We start from the raw sequence: 27,836 nt of genomic DNA on the forward strand, positions 1-27,836 counted from the left end.
GTGCGATCTGATTGGTCGATTTAGGGAGGTAATCGGCAGATTAGTATTTGCGTTTGTGCTGTTAAGTAGTATATCAAGGTTTAGCAAATATCTGTATTATTTCTATCTTTTTGCTATGCTGGGTATTTTGACAGTTTGTAGGAAATATTGTTGCAATTCCTAGAGGTCAGCTAATGAAACTAACAGGAAGGAAATTTAGAATAGACAAAAAACACTTCTTCATATAGTGCAAAATTAATCTGAGGAATTCATTATCAAAATATACAGTTATGGATGCTAACTTGAATAGTGTGAAAACAATTACTGTTATTAATTTTGAAAATTCTACACTACATCTGTGTAGGGAAAGGATACCGCCGAATATTAATTGAAAAAGAACAGCAGGAGAGAGGAATGTCTACATATTCTTTATGTGACTATCATGGAAGCATGTGGTTGGCCACTATAAGAAACAAAATCCTATATTATGATGGGACTTGGCTAAACCAGAAAAGCTATTCTCCTGTTTATATGATTATTTAACGTATTTTACTCATGTATAATCCCTTCTCTTAATTAGAAATTTACCTCGTTTACGTGTCCCAGGATGCATTGTGCTGTTCAGGTATGTGACCGCACTCTTCTTGCGCTTTGTAAAAGATAGGAACAAAGTAATTATTAAAACTTTTTGTTAACGGAAATCTATAGAATCACCGATGCATATCCATATATAACATAACAAATATGCTTTATTACTAAAAATCATTTCTAAAGATTTGAGCAAGCTTTCATTATTTAAAAAAATGCATTCATCATTGTGTTAACTAGAACACCTACTCCAGAGAACATGGACTTTCATGAAAATACTGATAGAACACAACAGAGCTATTTCTACTAGCAGCAAGAGAATGATTTGATCTAAATCTTCATCATTCAGCTAGTCTCTAACTTCTAGAAATATATCAGAGCAACCCAGAACTGTCTACTTAGTTTTCTAGTGTCTTTGAGGGTGTGTATAATTGAACTATTAGGCAATGCCAGTATCAAATGATGCAAGTCGTGGAGTGGCAATTGAGTACTGGAAAACAGAGCAACCCCAAACCACCCTGCTTCTCTCAGATGCAGTAAGGACAGCCATCATTCATAGAAGTCATTTGCTAAACATCAAATTTAATAATTTTAACATTCTTTTTAGGCTGGTTTGGCCATCCCATATCTGGATGGGTGGACATGAGAGCATCAAAGCAAGATTTTATTTCTAAAGTATAAATAAGAGATTGCTACCTCAGGCTCAAAAACAACTCCACTGTAAACTGGATTTGCTGTGGTTCTTCGTTTTCTTTCTTGTCTTTTACTTTGTATTTCTTGAGGAAAGAAATAATTTGGTTAGAAAATAAAAGCATTTCCAAGCACACAAAATTTTGTTTTAGAATCTGAGAAACTAAGGGTCAGAATCTATCATTTCTGACAAATATAATGCTAAAGAAACAGCTGTATTACATAAAATAGATTGAAAATACATCAGTACATGACACCAATTCAACTTAAAACATTACAGCCTACATTTTTAAAAATCTAATTTTATATTTTTTATCAACTAATGAATCAAGCAAAATTTTCAACTGATAATTAGTTCAAGATTCATTATAGTGTATGAATTTTTACCATGAATATTGCAAATTAATGATGACAAAAAGCATTAAAGTCAAAATCAACAGCTGCAGAGAACTCTTTTCCATGCAGTAAGTCCATGACAGGTTACAAATATACAAGGATTATTTTTTTAAAAAAAACTGCAAACAGTTTTTGATGTTTTATTGATTTAAAAAAAATGAAAAAATTGATTATCTTTTTACCTTCCAGATGATCATGCGTAACAAGTCCAAGAGAAACCATAAAGGCAAGTTTCTGAATTAAGAGAAAAAATTGAAATCACACAGTATTATAGAAAATTAAATTAGCTGATAATAGTCATTTCTTAATACAAATGATTCAACAATATGCATCAATTCTTAAGAAATTTTGGGACACTGCATTTTTGCCTGAGTTGGTTTTTCAAAATAGGTCTGGACAATTAAAATGTCATCTTCGGGCTTTACTTCTAATCATGAATTTGATCCTAGCAGCTTTCCGTAATACCAACTGAATCATATTCTTCCTGCATTAAGTGTTCTAGTTATTCTGACTTGTGTCCCACACTTTGTGCATTTGTGTAACGATGCTGGAATACTTGGTGATACAACTTGAATTATTCCTCCTGTATTTGCATGCTCATTGTTGATACCACTACATTCTGCACTTCCTTATCAGCATCATACTATTTTCAATTATGCCCTCTCCTTCCCTATAGGATTCAGTCCTTCTGACCAAGGTCTCTGCAAACTTATTCTCCCAGTTCTCATACCATGCAACCTATCTCTTGCCAGGAATCCTAAATAATGCATTCCAGTATCAAAGAAACAAAAGCATTCTGGTACCTAATCAGTATATCTAATTGTTCCTTTGGATGATTCTCTTTCTAAGCTATGCCCCTTTTACAGGAAAGATGGAAGAGAACACAAATTGAGCCCAGAGTAACTCTGCCTTCCTATCCAGTGCTTCTTAGTCCTTGCAATGATTTCAAGATTGTATTTGGCTATGTATTTGTTCCCATATGGATCAGAAAGAAGGGATATTTATCAATCGGTTGGGAAGCTTTTTGTCACATTCCAAAGTGTGCCCAGAAAAGCATTATACTCCTCTTGATAGACTGAAACAGGGCATCACCATCACTTGTTTCCTGCTCCCAGGGAAGATGATGACATCCTTACTTTTGCAGAACCTGTAGCATCCCCTTCTTTCAATTCCTCAGCTTTATGGCAGCTGCTTTTCTTTTGATTCAAAAATATAATAAACAGTGAGATTCTTTCAATTTTAAAAGCCAGATTGATTTTCTCCATCTCTTCAATCCTCCCATTTTGCTTTCTCTGTTTTCCAGGGAACTTCTTAATTCAGCTGACTTTCCACAAGCACTTTCTGTGACCTATTTATGAATTTCCTATCTCCCCTGATAAGCCAGGGAGTAAAAATTGTATCTATAGTTCTTTCAACCTCTCTTCCAGGATGGTAATCTTTTTGCATTTGTAACACTAGAGCTCTTGCCTTCAGCAAAGAAAACAAATATGGCACATCTCATACTGATCACAACAGTAATTTTCTGCCTTTGTGTTCCTCTGATGAAAGAAAGAATGAACAACACGCACATAAAGCCTCCTCCTTGGTTCCTATACAGGAATTCCCCCGCCAATCTCCTGTCTGCATGTTGCTGGGGAGCTGGCTTCCCTACAATCTTCCTCACAACTAGATCAACAGCAAGAAATATCCAATCATGTATAATAAGCAAACAGCAGCCCAATGGACTATCAGAAAAACAGTCAACAGAAGCCCCAAAGTGCTTTCAGAAGTCCAGTTGCCTTTTGGAAAGCAGCTTTGAAACAGCCATCTCTTAGATGATTGAGACTCTCCATAGACAGTCTTTCATCAATCATCAGTCTTTATCTTCCTTGGCTTTTTCTCTTTTATTTTGTCTTTCCTGCTTCTTCCGTATTCTTAGTCAAACTTAAATAGGCAAGCTCCTATTTATTTACTCAGTAAACTCACTCTCTAGGGACCTGGCTTCCTTACATGCCATCTGAAGCTGCCCCAAATCACTCTCCGTAAAATATGTTACAATTCTAATTATAGTATATTTTACATCCATCTTGGGAATAACGTAACAAGTAACACATTTCTCCCTAGTTTATCCTAAGAAAAGCTGGGATAAAATGATATATATAAAACAGAAAATAATTTCAAAAATTAGAGTTCATATAAATGATCATGCTTTTTTAAAATTAAACAAAACTGTCACCATCAGAAATGTGTAGGAATTAATGCCAGAGTAGCATGCTATATAGTTCTTAAAATGTTGGGTTTGAATGTGGTTATCTGAATCTTTGTGGTATTAAGTCCCTAAGAAAAGACATTCAAAATAACCTCATGTGATCCCTGAAAGGAGAAACACAATGTCATACATTGTTAATAATTATTTTAAGGGTATTCTTTTAAAGTATTCTCTTAAAAGCTTCAAATATGTTGGTTTGCTTATTTATTTGTTTTAAATGTATAATCCATCTTCCTTTCAGGAACTCAAAATAATATACATAGTTATTTTTTCTCCAATATTCCCCATGATAATCCTGTGAGGTAGACTAGACAAGATAATTACTAGGTCAAACTCAGTGAGAATCTGTCCCTGAGGGCGAAGTAGCACCTGTTTTACCCACTACACCACAGATTCTCTGCGCTGTGAAGTATATGTCTGGCAATTTCCCTCACTCTCTTACCCAGAGATACTGAGATACAACTGAATGGTGCCATTTCCTGCTTTCCATGGTGACTGTGGGATTGACTATGGGACTATGTGTTACTGACCTAGGACATACAGTAACATACCACTGATTTTTCAGCCCTTTGATCTGATAGTTAACATTTAGAAAAGTCAATCATAATTGGTAGGTCATCTTTCTGGCAACTACCCTCCCTTGCAGGGTTAGATATTCTATGAAAACAGTCCACTCTAAAGGATTTATGAAATTTGAGGAATTTTTCAAAATTCTGGGGAAGTTTCTAGCAATTTGGATTGGTGACCATGTCAAAGGTCTTCATATAACTATGAAACAAATGAAAAAGGACATCTCATCAACATCCCAAGCATGGGTAAGGTTATGGTAATTAAAGGGCAGCTCAAGCCAGGTGAAAAATTGGTTGAAACACATTGAAGTTGTGCAGGGTATTTGTAGTAGAGCATGGCCATAACTATTAAATAGTGGTGAAAATAGTAAAGAAAACTTATTTTATTAAGTCCATCATGTTCTCAACTAACTATACATTGTTCCCCACCCCACCTCCAACTACAATAAACCTTACTGTCACCTCCTATAACTCATTGAAGACCTGAGTGACATAGTGGCTAGATATTTTAAAAATTGATTCTTTATACTAATAAAAGAGTCAATTCAAAGACTCAGAGGGCACACATTTCTTCAGCCTACATTGACAACTGGTGAATTAGTATCTTTCCCAAGAAAATTTTACAATATTTTTTCCCAACAATTGTGACATGATATACCTCAAATTATTCACAAAATTCAAGGATTTTCTAAATACAATTTATCAAAAAACTGGCATTTTCAAACTTTAACTCCCTTGCTGAAACTTTAATAATAATATTAAGAATATTCCACCACCATGGAACTGTCAGAATCATCTCCAACAAATATTTTTTAACATGTCTTCAAATATACCGCATACTGTATCCAATCTAGAAAAATAGATAACTACTTTTGAGATTTGCTGAGTCCATACATTTGAAGAATGTTTTGATGAATTAATCTCTAAGATTATGAGGCACATTTAACATCTTTTTTAAATTGAGACGGCTGACTTATTAAAATCAGAGTCTTTTATTTTTATTGTTATTATTTTAATTATTCCATCCTTCCCCTCTATCCTACTTCCCCTCCCCCTCTACGACTCCCCTCTCCCGGTACACTCCCTCCCTTCCTTCTCACCCTCCCTCCAGTCCTCTCTCCCACCCTCTCTACCCCTCTTTCTTCTATCCCTCTACTCCTCCCTTCGGTGTATTTCTACTATCTATTAATATATTCAGCTTATCCTATTTTTACAGTGGAATTATAGAGCAACAGTATACAAGTGCAGTCACGTTACTTTAAAATCTAACACATACTATATATCACCCCTCCCCCTCCTCCCCCCTATCACCCCACCTCCCTCCCCCCCGACTTCAAGAGCCCGTACACGGTATAGATTTTTAACAAACACAGTCTAAAATATATTAAGACAAAGGAAATAATAAAAAAAGGAAATTAATAACATCTCTGCATTGAACTCAGCTTCTTCCTGTTACACTAACTTTGAGCAGCTTAGATTGTTCCTAATCTTAAGCATAGGGGAGTCTTTTATTTTTTATTCCAGATTTTTTATAATTCAATTTTTATATCATTCAATTATTGGTTAACTTGACTGGGGAAGGATACTGTAAAATCTCCATTCCCACCCCACTCCAGGGGAAGGTTACTGCAAAATCCCCATTTCCTCCCAATCAGCTGGGACTTGGGAGGCAGAGAATAGATGGGGGTGGGGCCATTCAGAGGTGGTATTTACCGGTTCTCTGAATTACTCAAAATTTCCACTACCAGTTCTCCAGAACTGGTCAGAACCTGCTGAATACCACCTCTGCCTCAGTTCTGATTAGAAGTAGAACCTGCCAGGATTTAAAAGAAGCCAATAATAACTTTGTGGTGGTAGCCATAGTATCTTAAGTATGGTTTATATAGCCATAAATTTTAATTTAAAAAGAAGGTAATATGTTTGCTCAATAGTACAACTAAATTTCTGCAAAATAAGAAGCTTCATTTTCATATGTAATTAGAAATTCAAAGAAAGAATGTTGGGGTCTAACCATTTTATTAAAAAGTCATCAGAAGCTTAATGATCTGTTTAAAATATCTAGTTGGGATACAGAGACATCTCTCTTAAATTTGTAATCTAATCTTGAAATTAAATCTATTTTCACCACATTTATTCTTCCTCATAAATTCACACGTATTTTAAACTTTTGTTAGTATTACTGTTAATCTGAATTACCATCAATTGTATTAACATATACCTCAAAAGCATTATGAAGAAATTATTCCTAGATATTTAAGAGATTTCAGACAATAAACAAAACCCAAGTTTTTGCATATTAGCAACTGACAATATATTAGATTACTTCCCAAAAAATAATATTTTAATTATTGGTACCTGTGGGTTTTCTTCTCGTTTTGGCTTGGGAGGTGCAGGAGAGGTAACAGTATGAATCTCTGTTGGCTTCTCCTCTGTTTCTACTTGGGGCTTGACTGTCTGAAATAGAAATAACACAATATATAATCCTTGATTTAGCAGAAAATGAAACAAAAGGCAATTCCTTTTATTAACCAGAATAACAATGATGAAAACCCTTAACTATGTGAAAATATCCCAAATAATACTTAGTTTTTCAGAAGACCAGCCCCCCCCCCCACCGCTCCCTAAACTCCAACACTTAAGTAAAAGACCTGGGGAGCAGAACTATAGATGAGTTGGTATTTTAAAGAATGATCTCCCTGAAAAGCTTGCTTAGACACCATTTTGTTAGGAACAGGCACTCTCAACTCCTCTTTGTGCTTTAGTACATGAAATGTGCCTGAAAATTAGTTCTCCATGAGTGGCTTTTCCTGAAGTATAATAGTATATGGCAGAATCCTTTAGATCATAAGTTCCTCCACAATGACACAATAATCACTTTATGACATGGATGTGAAGTCATAAAATATTACCAATTTGTTCCAAGGTGACAAAGATAATTTCAGTATGCTATATGAGCAACACATGGAATATGGATTTGGATTGGCTTGTACTTAATAGTAAGCCACATTGTGGTTTGTCCCTTTTTGGTTTAATATACCCTACAAACTAATGTGCTATAGATTTTTCAATAAAACATAGTTAAAATCTGGCTTATGGTTATGGGTGAATATTGGCTATGTCTGAAACATTTGTTTGAACTGTAGTTTATTCTAATGGTCTAGTCTGGCATCACCGTGAAACAACTTTGGAAGTATTTGGTGCTATTTACTGAATAAGTCAATCATGGTTAAAGATATTAAAAAGTTTCAAGTTTTTGTTAGTTCAAAATGGAAGGAAACACTAGCCCTTCCCTTCTGCGCAAACCAGAGTACTAATTTGGTATATGCTGATTTTGTGTTCATATTTTACTGTGAATTAATGCACATATATGTTGCATCTTCCCAAAAGAGATAAAAAGTGGATCATTTTCCTCAGACATCAATGGAAAATTTGTCAGGCTTAAAAGCAACTTTTGAGAATTCAAATTAGCAGGCTTCAAAATCAGCTTTAAAAAGATGTGTTGTCAGGAAAATGATGACTACTTCTCTTATTTTAGGGCAATGTTCTTTCAACTATCCAGGTTTTAAACACCTTTGTGTAGCCAATGATAAATTAAAGGTTGTTGCAAAATTGTTATCTTATTTTGAAGTCAGATTAATTAGAAATGTTAGCAAAATAACGGAAACATATTTTTGCTGAAAATGAAAATTGTATACTCGGGCAAAACAAAGAAAGCAAATAATAATAGCTCTGATGGATAGACTGACCAAACAACATTCCTCTAGCTGTACCTGCTTCTCAACATTTGGTTTGCTGATCTGTAGAGTCTGAGGTCCAGCAAGCCTGGCACCTGGGGCTGCTATAACAATGCTGGTGAGTTGTGCCATTGGAAACGTTTTGGCTATGGTTGCTGTTTGCCCATTCACAACACGAACTGGGTGTATGGAATTCTGTGTAGAGGGTAAGGAGGTGGGGGTGAACTTTGTGGTCAACATCACAGGCCTCTGAATAAGTTGAGGAGCAGCAAGCATAGGGGGAGGGGGAGCTGGGGCTATAGGTATGTTATTCTGGGCAACTGGTTTTGGTCGAACCTAGAGAGAGAGAGAGAGAGACAGACAGAGGTGTCAGACTATTTCCTACAAACATGACTTAGCAGACAACAGTATTTGTCTTACATTGAGATACACATCTCCACAAAGTTACTTAATTTGAAATTTGTCTCAAACTTGGTTGATTCCAAATATAACAGCTGTTAATGGTACCAAAAACTGTTTCTTGTCTCTGCATCAGGAAGCTTCACATACTTATTATTCAGACTAAAGAAACATTACTTTATAAATTAGCTTGTAATAAAAATTAGAGTGGTTATGTGATTTCTTTTCCAAGTCCTGATATGGTAGCATAGAATATATTGAATTTCCAATGCTGTATTCTTTAAGAATATTAACAGTAAGAGGAATTATTTATACAAAATAAATATAAATTAAATGCAACTGCATTTGTATTAACTCTACATCTCTGCATTAATTGAGAGAATTTATAAATTTATAAGTTATTATTTTAAATGTTGAATCTAACATATTAGGATGTTTTTTATATAATCTTGACTTTATGGTCCTCTAAAAGACGGGAATGGAGCTGAAGGTGACAAATATAATATCATTGAGGTATAAGATGTAAAAGATGTAGTGAAAGAAACAGTATTAGACATTCAAAGCACTGCATATAAGTTGTTATACATATGGCTACTAATTGTGGGATGTAAAATTCAGGACAACCATTACATTGCATCAAAACAATAAGAAAACTTTCTCTGCAATCTAATGATCATTTAGATTTCTATATTACCCTTGCGCATTTGCCTTCAATAGTTGGAGAGAATTTATTTCAGAAAATTATTTGCTCAACCAATCTTCCCATGACAAATTTGATCCTTTCTAGAAAACAGTAAGAGCAAATTGCACTAATTAAACTACAAACTCATCACAGTGGCAACAGCTAGGTGGCAAAGACTTTATTGGAATACATTAGTATAATGAAAAGAAACAAAATTAAAAGATCATAATAAATACAGATAAATAAACTGGGTGCAACTGGGTATAGCCCAGCAACAAAAAGTTAATCCAATTCACAGCCTCAGATAACTTCCTGACCTCCAAGCCTGGGAGAACTGCCAGATCTTAAGGCATTTTGAATGCCAGCAAGGTTAGGGACAAGGTGATCTTGGGTGGGAAGAATAGTTTCTAAGCCAGAAAAGGCAAAGTTCTGGTCCCACCAGATGAGATTTTAACTGACAAGGCCTGAAGCATACCTCTCTTGCCAGACCTGATGAAGCGGGTAGAAACAATTGGAACAAAACACTTTCATAAGATGGCAGAAATGGAGCTTTAATATGAAAAGGAACTCACTGGGCAGAATTTATTGCTGGCTACCATGTTTTGACTGCAAGAATCCAACTCAACAACAGACTGTATTATAATACAATAGATAACGGTAGCTACAATGCTAACTCACTGCTGTCATCTGACAAATCTGAATGGTACTCCTGGTCATTCAGATTCTTGCGACCTGGATTTGACAGCCCTAATTCTTATTCAGTGTGTGAAATATCTAATGTCGTCTTTTTAAAACCTCAAATTAAAGTCATATCTGAGTTTTACACAGTTTGGTTAGTTGACATCTATTCTGAACAGACTCACCTGTGGAAGAAAATTTGGACGAGGAGTAAGTCTGGGAGGAGGGATGAACTGTGGCACTTTGATAGGCTGAGGAGCTGTAGCTTGAACCTGCTAAACAACAGGAGTGAGCTCAGGTGGCGATGAAACTAAAGCAGCTTTAGGCAAAGTATAGGTACGATGAATCATTTTGAAGTTATATAATGCTAGCCAGTCTTTCCACCATAAACTGATTCTGAAGAGTGAAACTGTCTTTTTTACTTAGGAAGTATAAAACTAGCCTTTTTCCTTGTCTCATAAATATGTACACCTATGTTATCATTGTAAGACTGTACTAATCAACTGAACCTTTTGAATTTTTATACATTACAGGTTGCTCTACAATATTAGAATATAATATCAGTCTTGTTAACCATTCAAATGGTATTTCACAAGACATTTAACTATGTTAAAAGCATAAGCATTCATATTCAAAGTAGCCCAAACCACTTCTTTGCACAATGAACGATTTTATTTATTATCCAGGAACACATAGGAAATAATTTATTATTAGAATACTAAGGTCATAAGTAGATTTACTTACAGATGCATTTCTGGATTAATTCTCAAATGTTAACATTCAGATGGTTCATATATTTAACAGTACACTGATAATCACTGTTATATTTCTAATCCAAATTGTATTTGTTTAAATAGCTGACTTCACATTCAAAATTAAATTTTACATTTTAATAGGTTTCAACTCTTTGACTTTTTGTCAACTGATCCTTGATCATAATAGTGCTTGTAATTATTATAGAGTGAAAAAATGCTGGCAAGAACTCATTGTACAAGGTATCATTTTATAGACCCAGTGGCAGTAATATTTAATGAAGTTGAACAAGTCTTGTGGGTTTATTTTTTTCACAAGCAATGAAATTGAAAAAAATAAACTAAGTCAGAAGATATACCATTCAAATAGAGTGTCCCCAAGCATAAAATTTTAAAATCAAGATTAAGGAATCTGTGTCCTTTCAGCAAGGAGATTAAGAATCATACAGAATCAATTTAACATCTTATTATTGGAACATATGTTAATGACACATAATTGTGTAGTACTGTAACAATATTAATCAGCACTGGAATAATTAAAATTGAAAATTTCTAAAATAAGTGTGTTATCTAATTGTAATTTAAGCGAAGCATCAGAATATAATATATATTCTCAAAGTATATAAATAATATACTCTGTTCTCTAGTATACATAACTTCATATTATGTTTATTATGAAAAATGGTTCAAGTGCTGAGCTACCCAGCTTGCTTACCAATGTGACTGTATTTTTTGCCACTATTTGTACTGCCTCTGTTCCTGGACCGGTGACTTTATTTGTTGTCTGGAGGTTGACAGGCGTGTTCTGTGCATCAGTGCTAAGGACAGTTTTCTGGCTGCTGTTGATGGCAGTCACCATGGCAATTGTAGGTCTTTGACCCACAACAGAGGCAGGCATGGTTGCTGTTGCTTTCAGAACAAGAGGTAGTGTCTTAGTGGTGATCATAGAAGCTGTAGTTACAGTTTTCTAAGAGAAACAGAAAATACATTTTTTCTGGAAGATTGCACCACCCACTGAGAAAAATTTATTATTGAGAACTGTGAGGAAACAGAAGTAATACAGCACAATGGGGAAATTATGGAAAATTTAAACACTGATATTTTTTCCTGCAATCAATACATTTATTAATACTTTATAGCAAATCTCATATACACTTGACAACTAAACATACAGAAATACTAGGTCATGATTTGTTCAGAGTTGATGAAATATGCATAGCAGTAATCAAGTTTTGTATGCATCCTTCAATGTTTGCCTTTCACCTCCTTGGAATGTGTCCTTACCATATCTCTAGACTTTTGGAAAGGCGTGTCTCTTCTTAACAATTTATGTTAGTAATATCCAGAATGTTCAGTGCACAAGCTATCCTGTACACAGAACTAGTAAAACTTGGTGGACCATGTTTGGGACATAACATAGGTATTTTATCCACACATGGACCCAGAACATGTGTGTTCCAGACATAGGGCCTCTAGAATAAGACAGAAGGGAAAAATAAAGCCATCAGTGTGTGTGGCAGCTAAGCAGGGATAAAGGATAAGAATAAGGAAGGTGATGGGAACATCCAGAGAGGAATGAGTTGCTGGGCCGCTTGAGTATCCCATTCATGAATTCAAGTTTGGCAATGACAGCCACAGGGAAGGAGGAAATGGGAAGGCCAGGTGAGGGACAAGTGGCCTGGTCATATAGAATGACAGCAGCTGCAGGGAAGGAAAGCTATGGGAAAAGGAGCAAAAAGTGGAATGGATCAGTCACTTATGCTATGCTCAAATACAAAATGGTAGCAGGGAGATGTGCTGTGAAGTCCCTGGGCAAACTAGTACCTAGGCCATGAAGAGAAGGGAAGAGAGGAGTGATCTGTGTCAGTCTTGCTCTTTCTGGATTATCCTTGAAAAAAATCCAGGAATAACCAAAATGTTGCACATTTCCAGTTATTCTAGAGTGTGATGTGCCTAGGATGATCCAGCCAAGCATTCATAACACATAATTTCCAATTTTGTGCAAACGTCTACCTTATGTGCTTAATGCAATAAATATAGATGTGAATGTGTATATGGAAATATCACTGTATCTGTAGAATGTCATAAAACTGTATTTGTTTTTAAACAATTTTTGGTTCAAGTAGACAAAGGTTAATATGTGAAATTCAGTCCAGACAAGAAATTCCCCAAAATTAAGACATCATTATATGACTTTTGGAAACTCCCAGTCATTGACAATTGAAAAGCAACAGTAAATATCATATGGGACTGTTCACTGGCAAAGTATTTTTATTATAGCAGAAGTTTCTAAATAAGTATACAGTATTAGATTTATTGCTGCAGTATTATATTTTCAGTTGGGATAGGATTATTTTATCAGAGGGAAGCAACCCTCTGTTAAAGTTCTAAAGTTCACAGACAGTACAACGGTCATTGGCCTCGTTCAAGACAGTGATGAGTTTGCACATAGATGGGAGGTTGAACAACTGGCCCTAAGGTGCAGATAGTGGACTTTAGGAGGAACCCTTCTATTTTAACCCCTTCATATGTTATGCTACAATTAACTAGACCTGGGACCTTCAGGATTTCTCCACCTATTATGCATAGAAATCCATGACTTTGCACTATGCTCAAATTTTGCTTTTCTCTAAAACAGGTGTACACTTTTTGATATAGTATTCATATCAGATGTATCAGATTCCACTTAATATGCTTAATCTGATTTGTATAATTTAAATTATATGTTCTTAGCTACATCACAACATTAATTATAAGTGGACCCTAGAGAGTAATGTCCAAATGTAAAGAATCATTCCTCCCAAGAATTTGAAAAAGAAAATACTATTGGTATTACTGGTCAAAGTTTTGCTAGCAATTATTTCATATTGTGAAATAATACTTTAACATTTTAATATCAGTAAACTATGAATTTTCAGTATGGTCACAGTACTACAGTTAAGAATTCTACAATATTATAATTTGTTTTTGCTAGTGTTTCCTTCTAGCTCCTTTTAATAATTGTGCACATTTTAAAAATCCTGTAAAATTCTTTGCTAAGGATACACCATACAAAGTAGCTTCATAATGTGAAAGAACTGATTTAATTCTTCCAAATGATTAGACTTGAAATATTTAAAGAATAATTTGAGAAGTCCTGTGATGTATCATAATTAAGTCCACATGCAATTTAGATAACAATTTTATTTTTTTGGATTTTGATTAATTTGGTTTTTTCTCTTATGAAACAAATAGGCTTATAAGTTTAAAGCTTTTAAAGGTGGTCTGCAACTGAATAATAAAAGAAAAAAGTGTAGCAATTTTAAGGCAATTTCACTAGAGGGCTCTTTAGTTTTAAATATCATCTTGTTTAAGCAGCATATTAACTGAAAGTTAAACTATAAAACAGAGTAAAGTTATAATCTTTTAATAGTCAGTTTTTAATACTAGCTAATATAAATTATGTAAGATTATTCAAAATGAACTTAATCAATACAATTTCTGTAATATTTATGTTTTGCTTAATGTAAATTAATCACATTAATAAAAAATAGTTAGAAGAGCATCAGATAAATCTGCAATTAAAATTTCAAACCTGAAGTTGGTCTAACCAGTTAAATATCTACTTCATAGCAAATGATTTCTAGAATTAAAATTTATGAATTAATTAATATTTTTTCTTGGTTTACCAACAGTGTACATATAATTTGACAATTTTTTCCCAGTAATTTAATGGGAAACTGATATGGTGTTATCAAAGGAATAATTACCATAAATTCAAGTCCTGCCTTAGCCATGAAAGCCAACTGGGTAATTTTGGGCCAGTCATTCTTTTTCAGTGCAACCCACTTCACAAGGTTGTTGTTGTGGGAAAATGGAGAAGGAAGTTATGTTGGATATGTTTCCTGCCTTGTGTCGATAATAGTAATAAAGGCAGGATATGAATAAATAAAAATATTTTATTTTTTCTTATATTCCAGTTGGCCATCCGTTCTTTTTCACTAATGACAATGATAATTCTCCAGATATCAGAGTCTGAAACAGGGATGTTTTATATGCAAATGATCCTTTATTATAAGTAGCAGAATAAATAAAGTTACACAGCTGAACTTGCTGTAGCAGGGTCAACACTGAGTTGATCCAGCTTTCCCGCCATGGGCAACTCGCCACAGGACAACTCACTGTGGGAAAATACTGGAGGTGAGGGGAATATCCTCCTTCTCCTTCCTCCCCCATCCTCTCCTTGACCTGGATTACCACCCCCACCAAAAAACCCTGAATTCTGTGGCAAAAACTCCTGCACAGCGAAGTGTGACTCTTTCTGAAGTGATCTTTTTTCTGGTGGGGGGTGGGAGTCCCTCTTCGCCTCTCTGCTTCGTTCTTCCTGATTCCCTCCCCCCCCCCCCGTCTGAGCTATGGAGGAGGAGGAGAGGTGGAGAGTGTTCCCCTTGCCTCCTGCATTCTCCCATGGTGAGTTGTTCTGTGGCAAGTTGTCCCACAGTGAGGTGGCTGGGGTGAGATGACAGCAGCAAACTAGCACCAGTGAGCCAGAGGTTGCACATTGCCCTAAACCCATTACACATAGGACTACAGATATTTGCAGCTGTACACCTTATTCTGTTTACTACTACTTGCAATACATCAGAGCCATTGGAAAAAATTGCAACTGCTTTGAGGTTCAATTAGTTGCCTTTTACCATGACTACTTAGAGAGCAAAATACTTTTTAGTCAAGCATTATCTTTAGTATTCTAAATTCTTATGTTATTTTGGTAAGAGAATATTAATCCAAAACTACTTTGTACCATTACATCTTCACTATGTTATTTTACCAAGTTCTTTAGTTCCAATTTCTTGAAGATAGAAATGCATATACTTCCTGTTGACATATTATTCTTCTCAACTTTTATCACACAATAAATTGCCAAAAATGTTATGAAAAATCTTAATTTACTTTATTTGTTCACAACCCTACATACACTAATTTGACTAGAATTCATTCATAAAAATTGTCCTAGTCTTACTGTAATAAATATTAGATATTAGTCCAACTGAATTTGAAGGGAAGAAAACACTTGTCTTTATTGCTTATATAAAATCGGTGTCAGAGTATGCAATGAGAAAATGTGATCCTCAGTATGAAAAGTTAGATAGTATGAAATGTGTCAACATTTTATTAAAAATGAACTTAAAGGTCAGGATTATTACATTATCTCCCCCATTTAGACACACAATCTTTTATTGGGCAAGACAAACGAAACTGCTTTCTGCTACGTTATTTATAGTCACTTTTAGAGAAAATGTTTCTCCATCATTTATGAATGGCAATTAACATCATTTAACCTATAAACGGTAAAGGTTCTCCTGACCAATAGCAACAAGAAACTTTTTCATGCAGAGATTGCTTTTTGCAACAGCAGTTATTAAGATCGATGGGTAACTACTTTAGTTTATATATTTTATATTTATTAGAAAATATATGGTTGATTGTAAGTTGATATCATAATATTATTCTGCATGTATATCTTTATTTACAGACAATTAATTATACATTATTTCTGTAGTTTAATTGCCTTTCACTGAAATAAATAACCTGAACTGGTCAAAGATCTCTAAATAGTTCAAGATTCCTGGATGTCATTTGAAATAAAGCCAAATAGAAACAAGACGAGCATTAGTCAAGGGTAGAGAGGAAAATGGCAAAGACAGAAGATAAGTACCTTTGTTTTTACTTAAAGATTTCTGATAGCATTACCCGATCCTATAAATATTCACTCACTCCTATTCAGATCAAAATGTAAATGCTTCCTAGTTGTTATCAAGACTAATATTGATTTTATACAGTGATGAATTCCAGCCTAAGAAATAGCTTTCCAAAATCACAGTAACTAATTCAAACCCTTTACCTGTGATCCAAGCAGGTTTGGAGAGGGTGCTGTGGTCTGCTGCTGTGGCTGCTGCTGCTGCTGCTGCTGCTGCTGTTGTAGAGGCTGTGATGTTTGTATTTTAGTTTCTGTCTGTGCCAATGGCTGTATTTGAAACTTACTATCAGGCTGTTCCTGCTTTACCATTAAATTCTTTCGGAGTTGTTCAACTACTCTTTTCTAGAAAAAGAATAAGGGCAAAGAGAAATAGTATCATATACTTTTTTGTATTACATTAAAAATCCATTTCAAGATCTTTTTCAAAAGCAAATAGAAGTAATGTAACTGGTTATAAGATGAACCTTGTTTTAGAGTTCTGTGTTAAATAGTCAGTTTTCTATTAATATTAATGTAATATAAATTTTGCTAACAATGAGTTTTAAGTTCTAGTTCATTTTAATTACTGTTACATATGTGTGTATGTGTATTTATATCTGATGATATTTCCATTGTTTATTTTTATCGCAGTTTGTTAAACTCATTATAAGCTATAAACATTTGATTAATAAATAAAAATAAAGAAAGCAAATTCATATTTTGACAATTACTAACGATGTCAAACTAGCAAATTTAAGCAAGGATAACATATCACTAAGATCAGAAGTTGTGAGCAATTCAATGAAGACGTCCCTCTCCCAGGAATTATTGCTCTTTCACAGCTCAGACAAAAATGTGGAGCTGAATAAGGCATTCATCATTTAATCTTTCACAAACTTTTATTACAAATCAGTTAAGGGTTATAAGCAACAACAATCTTGGGTTATCATAATATCTAATTCCTGCATATGGGAGCTCTGTGTATTGCTAATATAACAGAATGTTATTCCCCAGTTTGGGTGACCTCCAATCCTATAATCAAAACTATTCATGATATTCCTGATCTTTATTCCACCGTCTTTTCCACATGCCTAGGAATGGTACATGTTTTAGGCTGCATCATATTTTTTGGAATTATTTTTGTCCTTTTTAAGCTTGAAGAATATATTTTAAAAATGTATCATTAAAATTTCCACTGATTTTGTTAGCCTGTTATCCATACATGCCTAGTAGGTCATTTGTGGTATTCTGAATATAAATTGCAGTTCTATAATTTATTTCACACAAACTTTATTTTTTGTTTATGTGATGGTAATACTTTGTTTAATTATCTTACAGTAATTCTTATAAGCCAATAGACTCATGGCAATTTTTAGAGCCTTGGCATTTATTTTTATCGACTCAAGTTCTAAATGCATTTGCCAAGAGATCAGGACAATGAAATTCCATATTCTTTATTTAGGCATTCAAATACTGTTGCATTATTTACTGTTTCTTTCTGAAGTACAAAATGATGTGTCAGCAAGTGTAGGCAAGAACAGAAGGATCATTTGCAGGAAGCAGAATACCATAAGGAAAATAACAGAACAGAAGCCAATTATACATGCCAAACTATTACTCTAATTATTCACAGCAGAAGAATATATGTTAGTTTATCTGGCTAGAGAACAGTATTCAAGAGATGCTAGGCCTCAACATTCCCAAACTAGGTTACAATAAAAAGAATAAATTAGAAGAGATATTAGGAAAAACAAAAAACAAGTATGCTGTTTCAATTCGTCCTGGCCTTCTTCTTCAAGAAACTTGTGGATAAAAAAACAGGGTTGAAATTTCTGTAAATTTTCAAAGTTTTTTTTTTTTAAGTAGGCTTTATCTACATGCATGGGGAAAGGATATTGCTCTACATTGCTCTTTTTGTCTTCTGTGGAAAACTTTGGAAAAATACACTTCCTACTGCCTTCCATTTATAAAAGACCAGATACATAAAGGCAAAAGTTGAGTTTATTTTAATTACTTCATAAAATTAATGTAGTTATGCAACAAGTCTATAATCCAAGAAATACAGTGTTTATATGTATAATGAGCCTGGTGATTCAGTGGTTAGAATGTAGTATTGCAAGCTATCTCTGCCCACTGTCACTAGTTCAATCCTGAGCAGCTCAAGGTTGATTCAGTCTTCCGTCCTTCTGAGGTTTGTGAGCCAAGGTGGCGCAGTGGTTAAATGCAGCACTGCAGGCTACTGCTAGATCAGCAGGTCAGCGGTTCAAATCTCACCGGCTCAGGGTTGACTCAGCCTTCCATCCTTCCGAGGTGGGTAAAATGAGGACCCAGATTGTTGGGGGCAATATGCTGACTCTCTGTAAACCGCTTAGAGAGGCCTGAAAGGCCTATGAAGCGGTATATAAGTCTACTGCTATTGCTTCTGAGGTCGGTAAAATGAGGACCCAGATTGTTGGTGTTGGTGGCAATATGCTGACTCTGTAAACCACTTAGAGAGGGCTGTAAAGTACTGTGAAAACAGTATATAAGTCTAAGTGCTATTGATACACACACACACACACACACACACACATATATATATATATACACATACATATATATATATATATATATATATATATATATATATATATATATATATACACATACACACACACATACATACATACACACATACACATACACACACACACATACATACACAGATTTTACTGAAGATCAGTAGGAATTTTAACTATCTGAACTTTTACTCCAAAAAAATTAAATGATCTTATAATTATTAGAATTTCTAAAACCATATTTTAAAAAGTGATATTGCTTACATTCATATTCTATTTCAGCAATTAACAATATAATTAATGCCAGAAAACAGCACCATCGGAGTAAATAAGTGTCTGCAACACTATATAGGTCCAACTAGGTATCCATAGGTTTGTCTACTCCAACTAGGACTGGCCCAACAAATCAGATCAACTCGAAAACTTATTAATCCCACATTATTATATGGTCTGAGGAACTGAAGCCAGAAAACATTGTGCTTCAGTGGCAGTGCTAACACTCTGAAACAACTTTCCTGGCAGAGATAAAGATGGTCCCCTCCTTGTTGATACACAGAAGTTAGCAAAAGCAGAATTTGGAGATCCTTCCCCTGAGATTTTATTATACTATTTTTAACTTTTATTTTAATTATTTGGCTAATGTTATTGCTACTTTTTGATGGAAGTTTTATACACTGGGTGTTTTAACTGGTTTTATTTTCAATATAGACTGTTAAGGCTAGAGTAGGATAGAAATATGTAAAATAAAAATACATAAATAATTCAATGCAAGCATACTGTTCAGCTGGTACTGATGTCCTACAAAAAGTATGCAAACCAGGATCCAAAATGAGATTCAGAAATTCAAAGGTTTGTGGGTACAAGCAGAAATGCACAATCTGCTTTAATATTCTTCAAGTCAAACTCAATTCCTATAACTACATAGACAGAGACTTGGTCATTCTATCCAGTCTTCTTGGCATCATTACTCTTAATAAAGGAATTTTATTTACCTATGGGTTTGACTGAATCTATTACACGTTTCTAATGCACATCATATTTTGCCTTTTTGGGAGGATGTATTTACAATCTCAGTTTCTGTTATTTTTTTCTAGTTTTATCCAAGCTGCTGTTTATATATTTGTTGTTACGCTGTTTAGGTTGTGTTTTTCTCTTGTAAGCCACCCAGAATCATGTCAATGAAAAGAGCAGTCATACAAATCAAAATAAATAAAGGGTAATACTGCATTCTTGGTAATCCTGTATCTAATATTTGCCAGACATATCAGTCCATTTTTTAATTTACCCATCTACTTAGGATCCATTTCCTCTAATATGTCTTTGATAAATCACATCATTTTCTGTTTTGGCAAGCATAGTTTTTCCCCAGCTGAAGCATCACCACAACACCAGTCTATAACATCCTGCCATCTACTCATCCCACTCCATTTAGGATCATTCAGACCTTTCTGAAATCTAGAATCTGAGCTCTAGGCAATTATGCTTTGGCTTTGGATAGAGAAAATATACTTCAGTCAGGTGACACAGCCATGGTTTATAATGATCAAAGAATAATAATTATATCCTAAGAAAATTAATAATTGGGCATAATAGCTAAGTTGTATAGCAGAGCTATCTGAATGTATTTCTGTATTTACACAACTGCTCATCCCACAGTATTGAGCACTTAATGGCTGTTTATATGTTTATATAAATATGTTTATATAAAACATCATTTATATGTTTTATTTTGAAGGACTTAACATATTTTTTATCCTATTCTGCCCACTTTTTGTCAACAGAGCCATTTTTGCAGGTAGTTCTTCAGCACTATACAAGACTGAATACAATCCCCCCACATAAATAAACCATTCCTGAATTAGAAAGTTCAGTTAAAGTAGATAACATTTATCTATCCTTTATAGAAAAAACAAAGAGAATAAATAATCTGTAGTGGAATACTAGTTGGAAAATTGCTTTGATTCCCAAAGGCTGCTAATCTTATGATTAAGCATTACATTCTGTTCAGTGGTATTCAGGGGGGGGCGGGGCTGTTACTTTAGCTCCTGAGGAGTGACACTGTTGCCACTTTACTGTTTCCACTAAAACCTAATCTACAAGGTCATGGACACCGTGTCTTGGAAGAATGAATGGCTTTCTTCTCAGCTAGAACTGTCATAACAGTAGTTTTGAAGAAGACGTATTGATTTCATTTGACATCTGATGGAGCAAAATGTTTCTGAATGGCAACATTGATCATAGAAATAAAATGTCTCAAAAGTAATATAATATGGAATAGCAAATATAAGAACTTTGTAAAATACTATTGTAAAAATGCTACATAGCAGAATGCAAACTTTCCTATCAAGTCCACCAATAGCTCATAGAACAATTGTTTGACAGTTTGACTGTGACAATTATAGACTGTGGCACCTCTGCACTAGGGCTTAAAAAAGATCAAGTGCTTGTCACTCTCATAGCAGGTATAGTGAGATAGAATGTGTGAACAGTCCATTTTTCTTTATAATTACACTCCATTAACCTTCTACATGAGAGTTCCCTTGTGCTTTCATACCAACAGCACCAACTGCCCATTTCTGATAAGGTTGTATGGAGTTTGCAAGAATGGGAAATATAACAAAAAAAATCACTTCAATACTGAACATTTAAACATAGGCTAAGCACAATTCTATAATTTAATAGCATATGCGCTCAGCTTAGAAAAGATTTTGGGAATCTTCTATCTATCTTTCTGTAAAACTTCAATACATATAAAACAAAATAAAAATAAAATTACTTGTCATATTGAAATAATTTTCATGATCCATTTTCATTGCAGAATCCTTCACAAAAGGCCTTTCAGCATGATCAGAGCCATTTATACAAGAAAAGCAACAAAGGATGAGGTGATGCAACAGAGTACAGTTCACATCCACAATAATAAAATAGCACTGGTTGGAACACTATTCTAAATGCTACCTCTTTTTTGATGCTAATTTACCTATAATACTCAGGTTTATTATAAATGAAACAATATTTATTTTGATTTAAAATCACCAACACCCTTTTGGTAATATTCTAAATAAAACTGGAGAATTCAGAGTATTAATGCCATTTTTGACATGGCTAGATTAAAGCCTTCTGTTTGTTGTTGCCATACAGGGGGAAAAAATCCAAAGCTGAAAAAAATAGATGTATATAAGAACATGGAATATAAGAATCATTAACATGGAATAACTCAGAACAATATGAAATAAAATGATTACAAACTTTTATCTTTGGCATCAGTGAATTGAGATGGACCAGGACTAGACACTTTAAGTCAGATCACACAGTTTATTACACAGGACATGAAAATTAAACAGGAAAAGTGTTGTTTTTATAGTTAGGAAGGGCACAACAAGAACAATACTTCGCTACAATACAATAAATGACCAAATAAGATTGGTCAGACTATGCGGACAATCGTTTAATGTGGCAATCATTCAATGCTATGCTCCAATCACCAGTGCAGAAGAGGAGGTTGATGAATTTTATTATCAAGTTCAATTTGAAATCAATAGAATATGCAAGTTCATTGAAGACTGAAATACCGAAGTTGGAAACATTAAAGAGAAAAATGTTGCTGCATCTGAATTACCTAGGAAACCGAAATGAATACCAACTTATCCATTTCTGCCATTCCAATGATTTCTTCATAGTTAACACTATCTTCAAATAAAAAACAACAACACCCCTCTACATGGAGATCAACACATGAAGTACATAGAAGGCAAACCGACTATAGTTAGTACTCAGCAACCAGACTGGGACCAGCAATTCTGTTGTTATGCCCCACAAGGGCTAAGTGGGAAATCATGGCCGCAACAGGCTTACAATGTGTATTTATAAACTTATAAAACCTTTTAGGATTTGGCACGTAGGTATCCCTAACTCTGTCTGTTTCAGCAAGAACCAATCCATACAGTGTATTCAAGCCCCAAGGGGCTTTCTAAGAATTTTCCCCAAAGAAGGGGGAGGGGTGGACAGAGAGAGAGAAAGCACATAATTTTTCCTGTAACATACCCTCTTGTGTGGAAAATTTTACCTCTGGAGATACATATATTATCATTTCTTATAGTATTTTGGAGGGCAGTCAAAACAAGTCTTCCACAGAACATCTGACATCTAAATGAATTGTTCTAACATCAGGGATTGTTGTTTCTTTTTCAGATGAAGAAGTTTTAATGTTTTGTGTTTTATAATCTTATATCGTAATCTGCCTGTTTGGACTCAGTAATCTAGAAATATTGTAATACATTTTCAATGTTACAGAATATGGCCTAAATGTTAGGGGCAAAGAAATATGTTTTACACAGAAAATCCTGTGCAAATAAATATGAATTCAACTGGGGTATTCATCTCAATTTCACCAGTCTTCCTAAAAATCTAAACTATGCTGTATAATGTGAAAGTAATAAATCTAGTTGGTTTATTTTTTTAAAAAAATATTTTTTTTATTTTTATTACATAGACAACACGTACACACAATAATAAAAAACAAACAAAAAACAAAAAACAAAAAAAACCCCATCATCACATACAGCATGTCGTTTGGTTACAGGTGTTTTAACATTTATCATTCTTATACATTTATTATTTCATTTAATAGGTTATAATATACTGTTTGGGTTGCTTTGTTTACCATCCCTTCCTCCTGTTGTAACACCACCTTATTTTCCCTTTCTTTTCTCCCTCCCTCCCTTCTCTACTTCCTTCCTTCCTCCTCTCCTTTCCCTTCCTTCTCCCTGTACCTTTCTCCTACTCCTGCTCTTCCCCTTCCCCTTCCTACCCTCTCTCTTCCTCTTTCTCTAATCTAGTTGATTTATGATGTCTGAAACATCATTGTAAAACAAAAATCCCTAAAAACTTTGCTTTGTGGATAAAAATATTTTTATTCCTATATTGGAAACAATATTGGACAACAGACAATATAATAATCTGTAACGACAATGTAATTTCAGGCTTTTTAAAAAATTTCCTGAAGAGCAGATATCATACAACTTTAAAACTGTCAAATGTGCATAAAATGGAACATTTTAATCACAGAAAACTTTCTGGCCCGCCTCTCCAGCTAGTGTTTGAGTTGAAAATGTCCAGCACCAATTTAAGAATGCTATTTCTTACCTTTACAGATCCCTTTATCAACTTGGCCACTTTTTAAGATCAGGAGCAGGTTTCCCCTGTATCCTTGTCTGAGGTAACTCCACAGTTTTAAAACAAGACAGATAACTTTTTCTACAAACGCTTCCTATTTATGGAATGCTTGGAATGTGGAAGTTGTTGAGTTGTATTTCTGTGAAGTTTTAAGAAATCCATAAATACCTACTAAGACATCCCAATTTTCCCTGAGCGTATTCTGCCTGCTACTGTAATTAAATGGTTTTTAGTAGGTTGGAGGACTGCTTTTGGTTTTATTATAAATGATCTTGGGTTTTTAGGCTTCTGTTTAGAAATACTTTAAAGAAAAGGCTGATTAAAAAATATAGTTAGACTAGACTGTCTTTCTTCATCTAGAAGCAAGAAATATGTGAAACCTGCAGAAAAGACATAAAAACATTAAAACCCAATCAATACACAATCAAGAAAAAAGATTTCATTTCCACTGCAGACTTGCAGACTTTGCAATGTTAGGTCATCCAGAAGACCCCACTATTCCAAAACATTTCAGGTGTGGGCAACACTATCCAGCTCTCTATTAAGAGAACTATATGTCTGTATTTTATCCAACACAGAAATTGGTGATGATCTCTCTCACTACACAAAGTTAAGAATGCCTTATCTTCATATGCTGTGCTGGCTCAGCATACTCTTTTGGAGATGAGCAAGCTGTTTAGAAAAGACATTTAAGTCTATATTAGCAATTCACTTTAAGGCACGAAGGCAGCTGAGTCAGTCAGCATTCAGTGGTAAGTTACAGCAATTCTCTATCATGGAGACCAGGCATTAATATTTTCTAAAATACTGCTGAATCCACAGACATATTCAAAGAAGATGGGAAGTTGCATAGTATCTTGTAAACACATCTGTCAGATGGACAGTCTTTTGAATGATTACAGTAAGAATATTTCCTGTTGATAACATTGTGAAGAAGATTTTTCTCTGAAGAATGCACTTGGAATGCATAAACACTAACTAAATTCACTTAATTTTCTACAGTAAAATTGTTCCCACATTTTATTGCAGGATAGCAGATAAAGAATACTTTAAGCCAACTTTCTCTGGTCTAATATTCTATAGAAGTGCTTGATGCTACTTATCAATAAGTATTTTAGAATTATATATCTGGACAGGTCATTTAGATGACAGAGTCCAACCCTCTGATGAATAAAATATAATGGACCTTAAATTCATTATTTATTGCTATGGTCTATTATGCTGCTTCACTCATGTCAGCCAGCAAGTTACATGGTAAAGGTTATTTAAGGAAAAAAAATAACAAGAATACAGTGTAATATTCATAATCCTACATTTATCTCAGAACTGTAAAAATAAAATTCAAGGGCCTCCCAGAGTAGCCAAGTCTTTAAAAGTCTCCAGAAGAATCTCTGAGCTAGCATTCCTACAGGAGGGTGCGTCCTAGCAAGAATGTGAACGTTTTATTTGAACATCCTAATAGATAGAGATTCTCCGGAGAACCAGTTTTTATGTAGCAGATAGGCATATTCTAACACATACAGCCAGTATAATAAACCAGCCCCATAAATAATACATCAAAATAAACCATAGATAATGCAATGTCATAGCTGTAGCATGATGTTATGTTATCAAGCTAGCCTACAAGAACACAGGCTGCCACAATTTGCAACAGTATAATTTTGTGAGCTGTGGTGGCACAGTGGTTAGAATGCAGTATTGCAGGCTAACTCACTGCTCACTGCCAGGATTTCAATTCTGACCAGCTCAAGGTTAACTCAGCCTTCCATCTTTCTGGTAGGTAAAATGAGGACCCAGATTGTTGGGGGCCATATGCTGACCCTGTAAACCGCATAGAGAGGGCTGTGAAGCAATGTGAAGTGGTGTGTAAGTATTATTGCTACTGCAATTTCTAGATGGTCTTCAAGGACAATCCCATTTATAGTAGATCTAGTTACAATAATCCCAAATGGGAGTTGATAATAACAAGAAATACTTTTTTCAGTGCATCTCACTCAAGGCACAATTGTATTGGCACACCAACTAAAGCGGGGCACACCCGTTACCTGCTCCTTTAGGAGATGGAGCCATGAATACAAGAGAACACCAAGACTTGCTGTTTTAGGAAGCTCAATCCCCATCTGCACATCAAGTTTGTATTAACAAAGAAGTGGCAAGACTCTGCCAGATAGGCTAAGTCTGATTTTGTTTCTCTCGATCGAGAGAGGACTTGTTTAGAGACTGGAATGCCAAAGTTAGAAATAATAAAGAGGAAATATACTTCAAATGTATAGCTTAGGAAACAGAAATGAAGCTAAAAAACACTTATCACTTTCTCTTGATCTTATGGTTTCATCATTATAACACAGTTTCCCAACAACTAAAACAGTGCCTATATGCATGGACATCACTAGATGGGATATACAAAAATCAGATTGATTGTATTATTGGTATAAAAAAATAAAGAATCTCAGTTATAACACCAAAGATGTCACTACAAATTGACCACAGAACAACTCACAATCTGCTCATATATAAATTCCAAGCTAGAGAGGAAGAATAAAGCCAACCAGTTTCCATGATATGATCATATACTCCAATTTTTAAGAACATTTCAGTTGTTTGAATTACTGATGTGCCACTAAATATAGAAGCATTATTTATGGTTACATAATTATTGATATGCCACTATTAGGAACTATGGAATTAAATCCAAGAACCTTTTAGGGATGAATGTGAAAAGGGACTTTCAAACACCAATAGATAAAACAGAACAAATAATGGAACTTGCTAAGAAGAGAAACCAAAGCCAAGAAAGGCAGAGATCTCAGGATGCAACTTAACAAGATCTATTAAAACAGAAAGAAACACTATTACAACATCACTAAAAATGAAAATATAAGAACAATTCTGCTGGGATAAAACAAAACACTTTGATGCTTCACTTAATTCTCGCAGCAGCCAAGCCAATTGCAATATTCCTGACTCCACACATGTTGGACTGACCTCAAAGAAAACACAAGCAAACTTTTGAAAAACTGGAAAGATTAACTACAAAGTACACCCTCTGAAGCTCATAAAAGCTAACAGTGTTAATTGTCTCAAATAAAATGAAAAATGTTTTAAATTACCATTGTCTTTCAAAATACTCTTATACACTAAGATGCTGTAGCAACCTTCCTCCCATTTGTCTACCAGAAGCAAGCAGATTGATCTAGAACAATGGTTCTCAACCTTCCCAATGCTGTGACCCTTTAATACAGTAACTCATGTTGTGGTGACTCCCAACCATAAAACTGGTGTCTCGGTTCCCAAGACTATCAAAAATATGTGTTTTCCTATGGTCTTAGGCGACCCCTGTGAAAGAGTCATTTGACCCCCAAAGGGGTCCCGACTCACAGGTTGAGAACCACTGATCTAGAAGATGACAGCAGTGTGTCCAATATTGACTACACTATACTATTTGGGTTAAGCCTCCACATACAAAAATAAAGAGAAGCTATACAATAGGGGAACAAATGGCAACTTAAAGTACACACATGAAATCACCTGATTTCCCATCAGTAAGAACATTTATTGCCAAATATAGAAAATAATTGTACTTTTGATTATATCCATCAATATAGAAATTGTGTGATCTCTCACTGGATATGTAGATCACGAAACTTAAGACCTAAGAAACATACATAG

The 27,836-nt window shown here is 34.6% G+C and overlaps 1 protein-coding gene across 6 annotated transcripts in view; it reads right to left on the minus strand.

The window, feature by feature from the left end:
• PHF21A (PHD finger protein 21A) overlaps positions 1–27,836 on the minus strand; it is a 129,457-nt gene that overhangs the window by 19,156 nt on the left and 82,465 nt on the right. For 3 of the 6 annotated variants that reach the window (XM_087720139.1, XM_087720122.1, XM_087720126.1), the window contains exons 6-13: positions 16,600–16,797; positions 11,431–11,682; positions 10,149–10,238; positions 8,241–8,540; positions 6,826–6,924; positions 1,836–1,887; positions 1,264–1,343; positions 568–628 (exon numbers count right to left, since the gene is read on the minus strand). In XM_087720139.1, coding sequence (XP_087576265.1) covers positions 568–628; positions 1,264–1,343; positions 1,836–1,887; positions 6,826–6,924; positions 8,241–8,540; positions 10,149–10,238; positions 11,431–11,682; positions 16,600–16,797 — 1,132 coding nt within the window. The remainder of the gene's footprint in view (positions 1–567; positions 629–1,263; positions 1,344–1,835; positions 1,888–6,825; positions 6,925–8,240; positions 8,541–10,148; positions 10,239–11,430; positions 11,683–16,599; positions 16,798–27,836) is intronic. The other 3 variants (XM_087720143.1, XM_087720131.1, XM_087720136.1) reach the window with 2 other exon arrangements.

The sequence above is a fragment of the Thamnophis sirtalis genome, unplaced genomic scaffold (assembly GCF_051295495.1).
Source record: "Thamnophis sirtalis isolate CommonGarterSnake01/CBP01778 unplaced genomic scaffold, rThaSir2_p1.2 scaffold_1, whole genome shotgun sequence".
Lineage (NCBI taxonomy): Eukaryota > Metazoa > Chordata > Lepidosauria > Squamata > Natricidae > Thamnophis > Thamnophis sirtalis.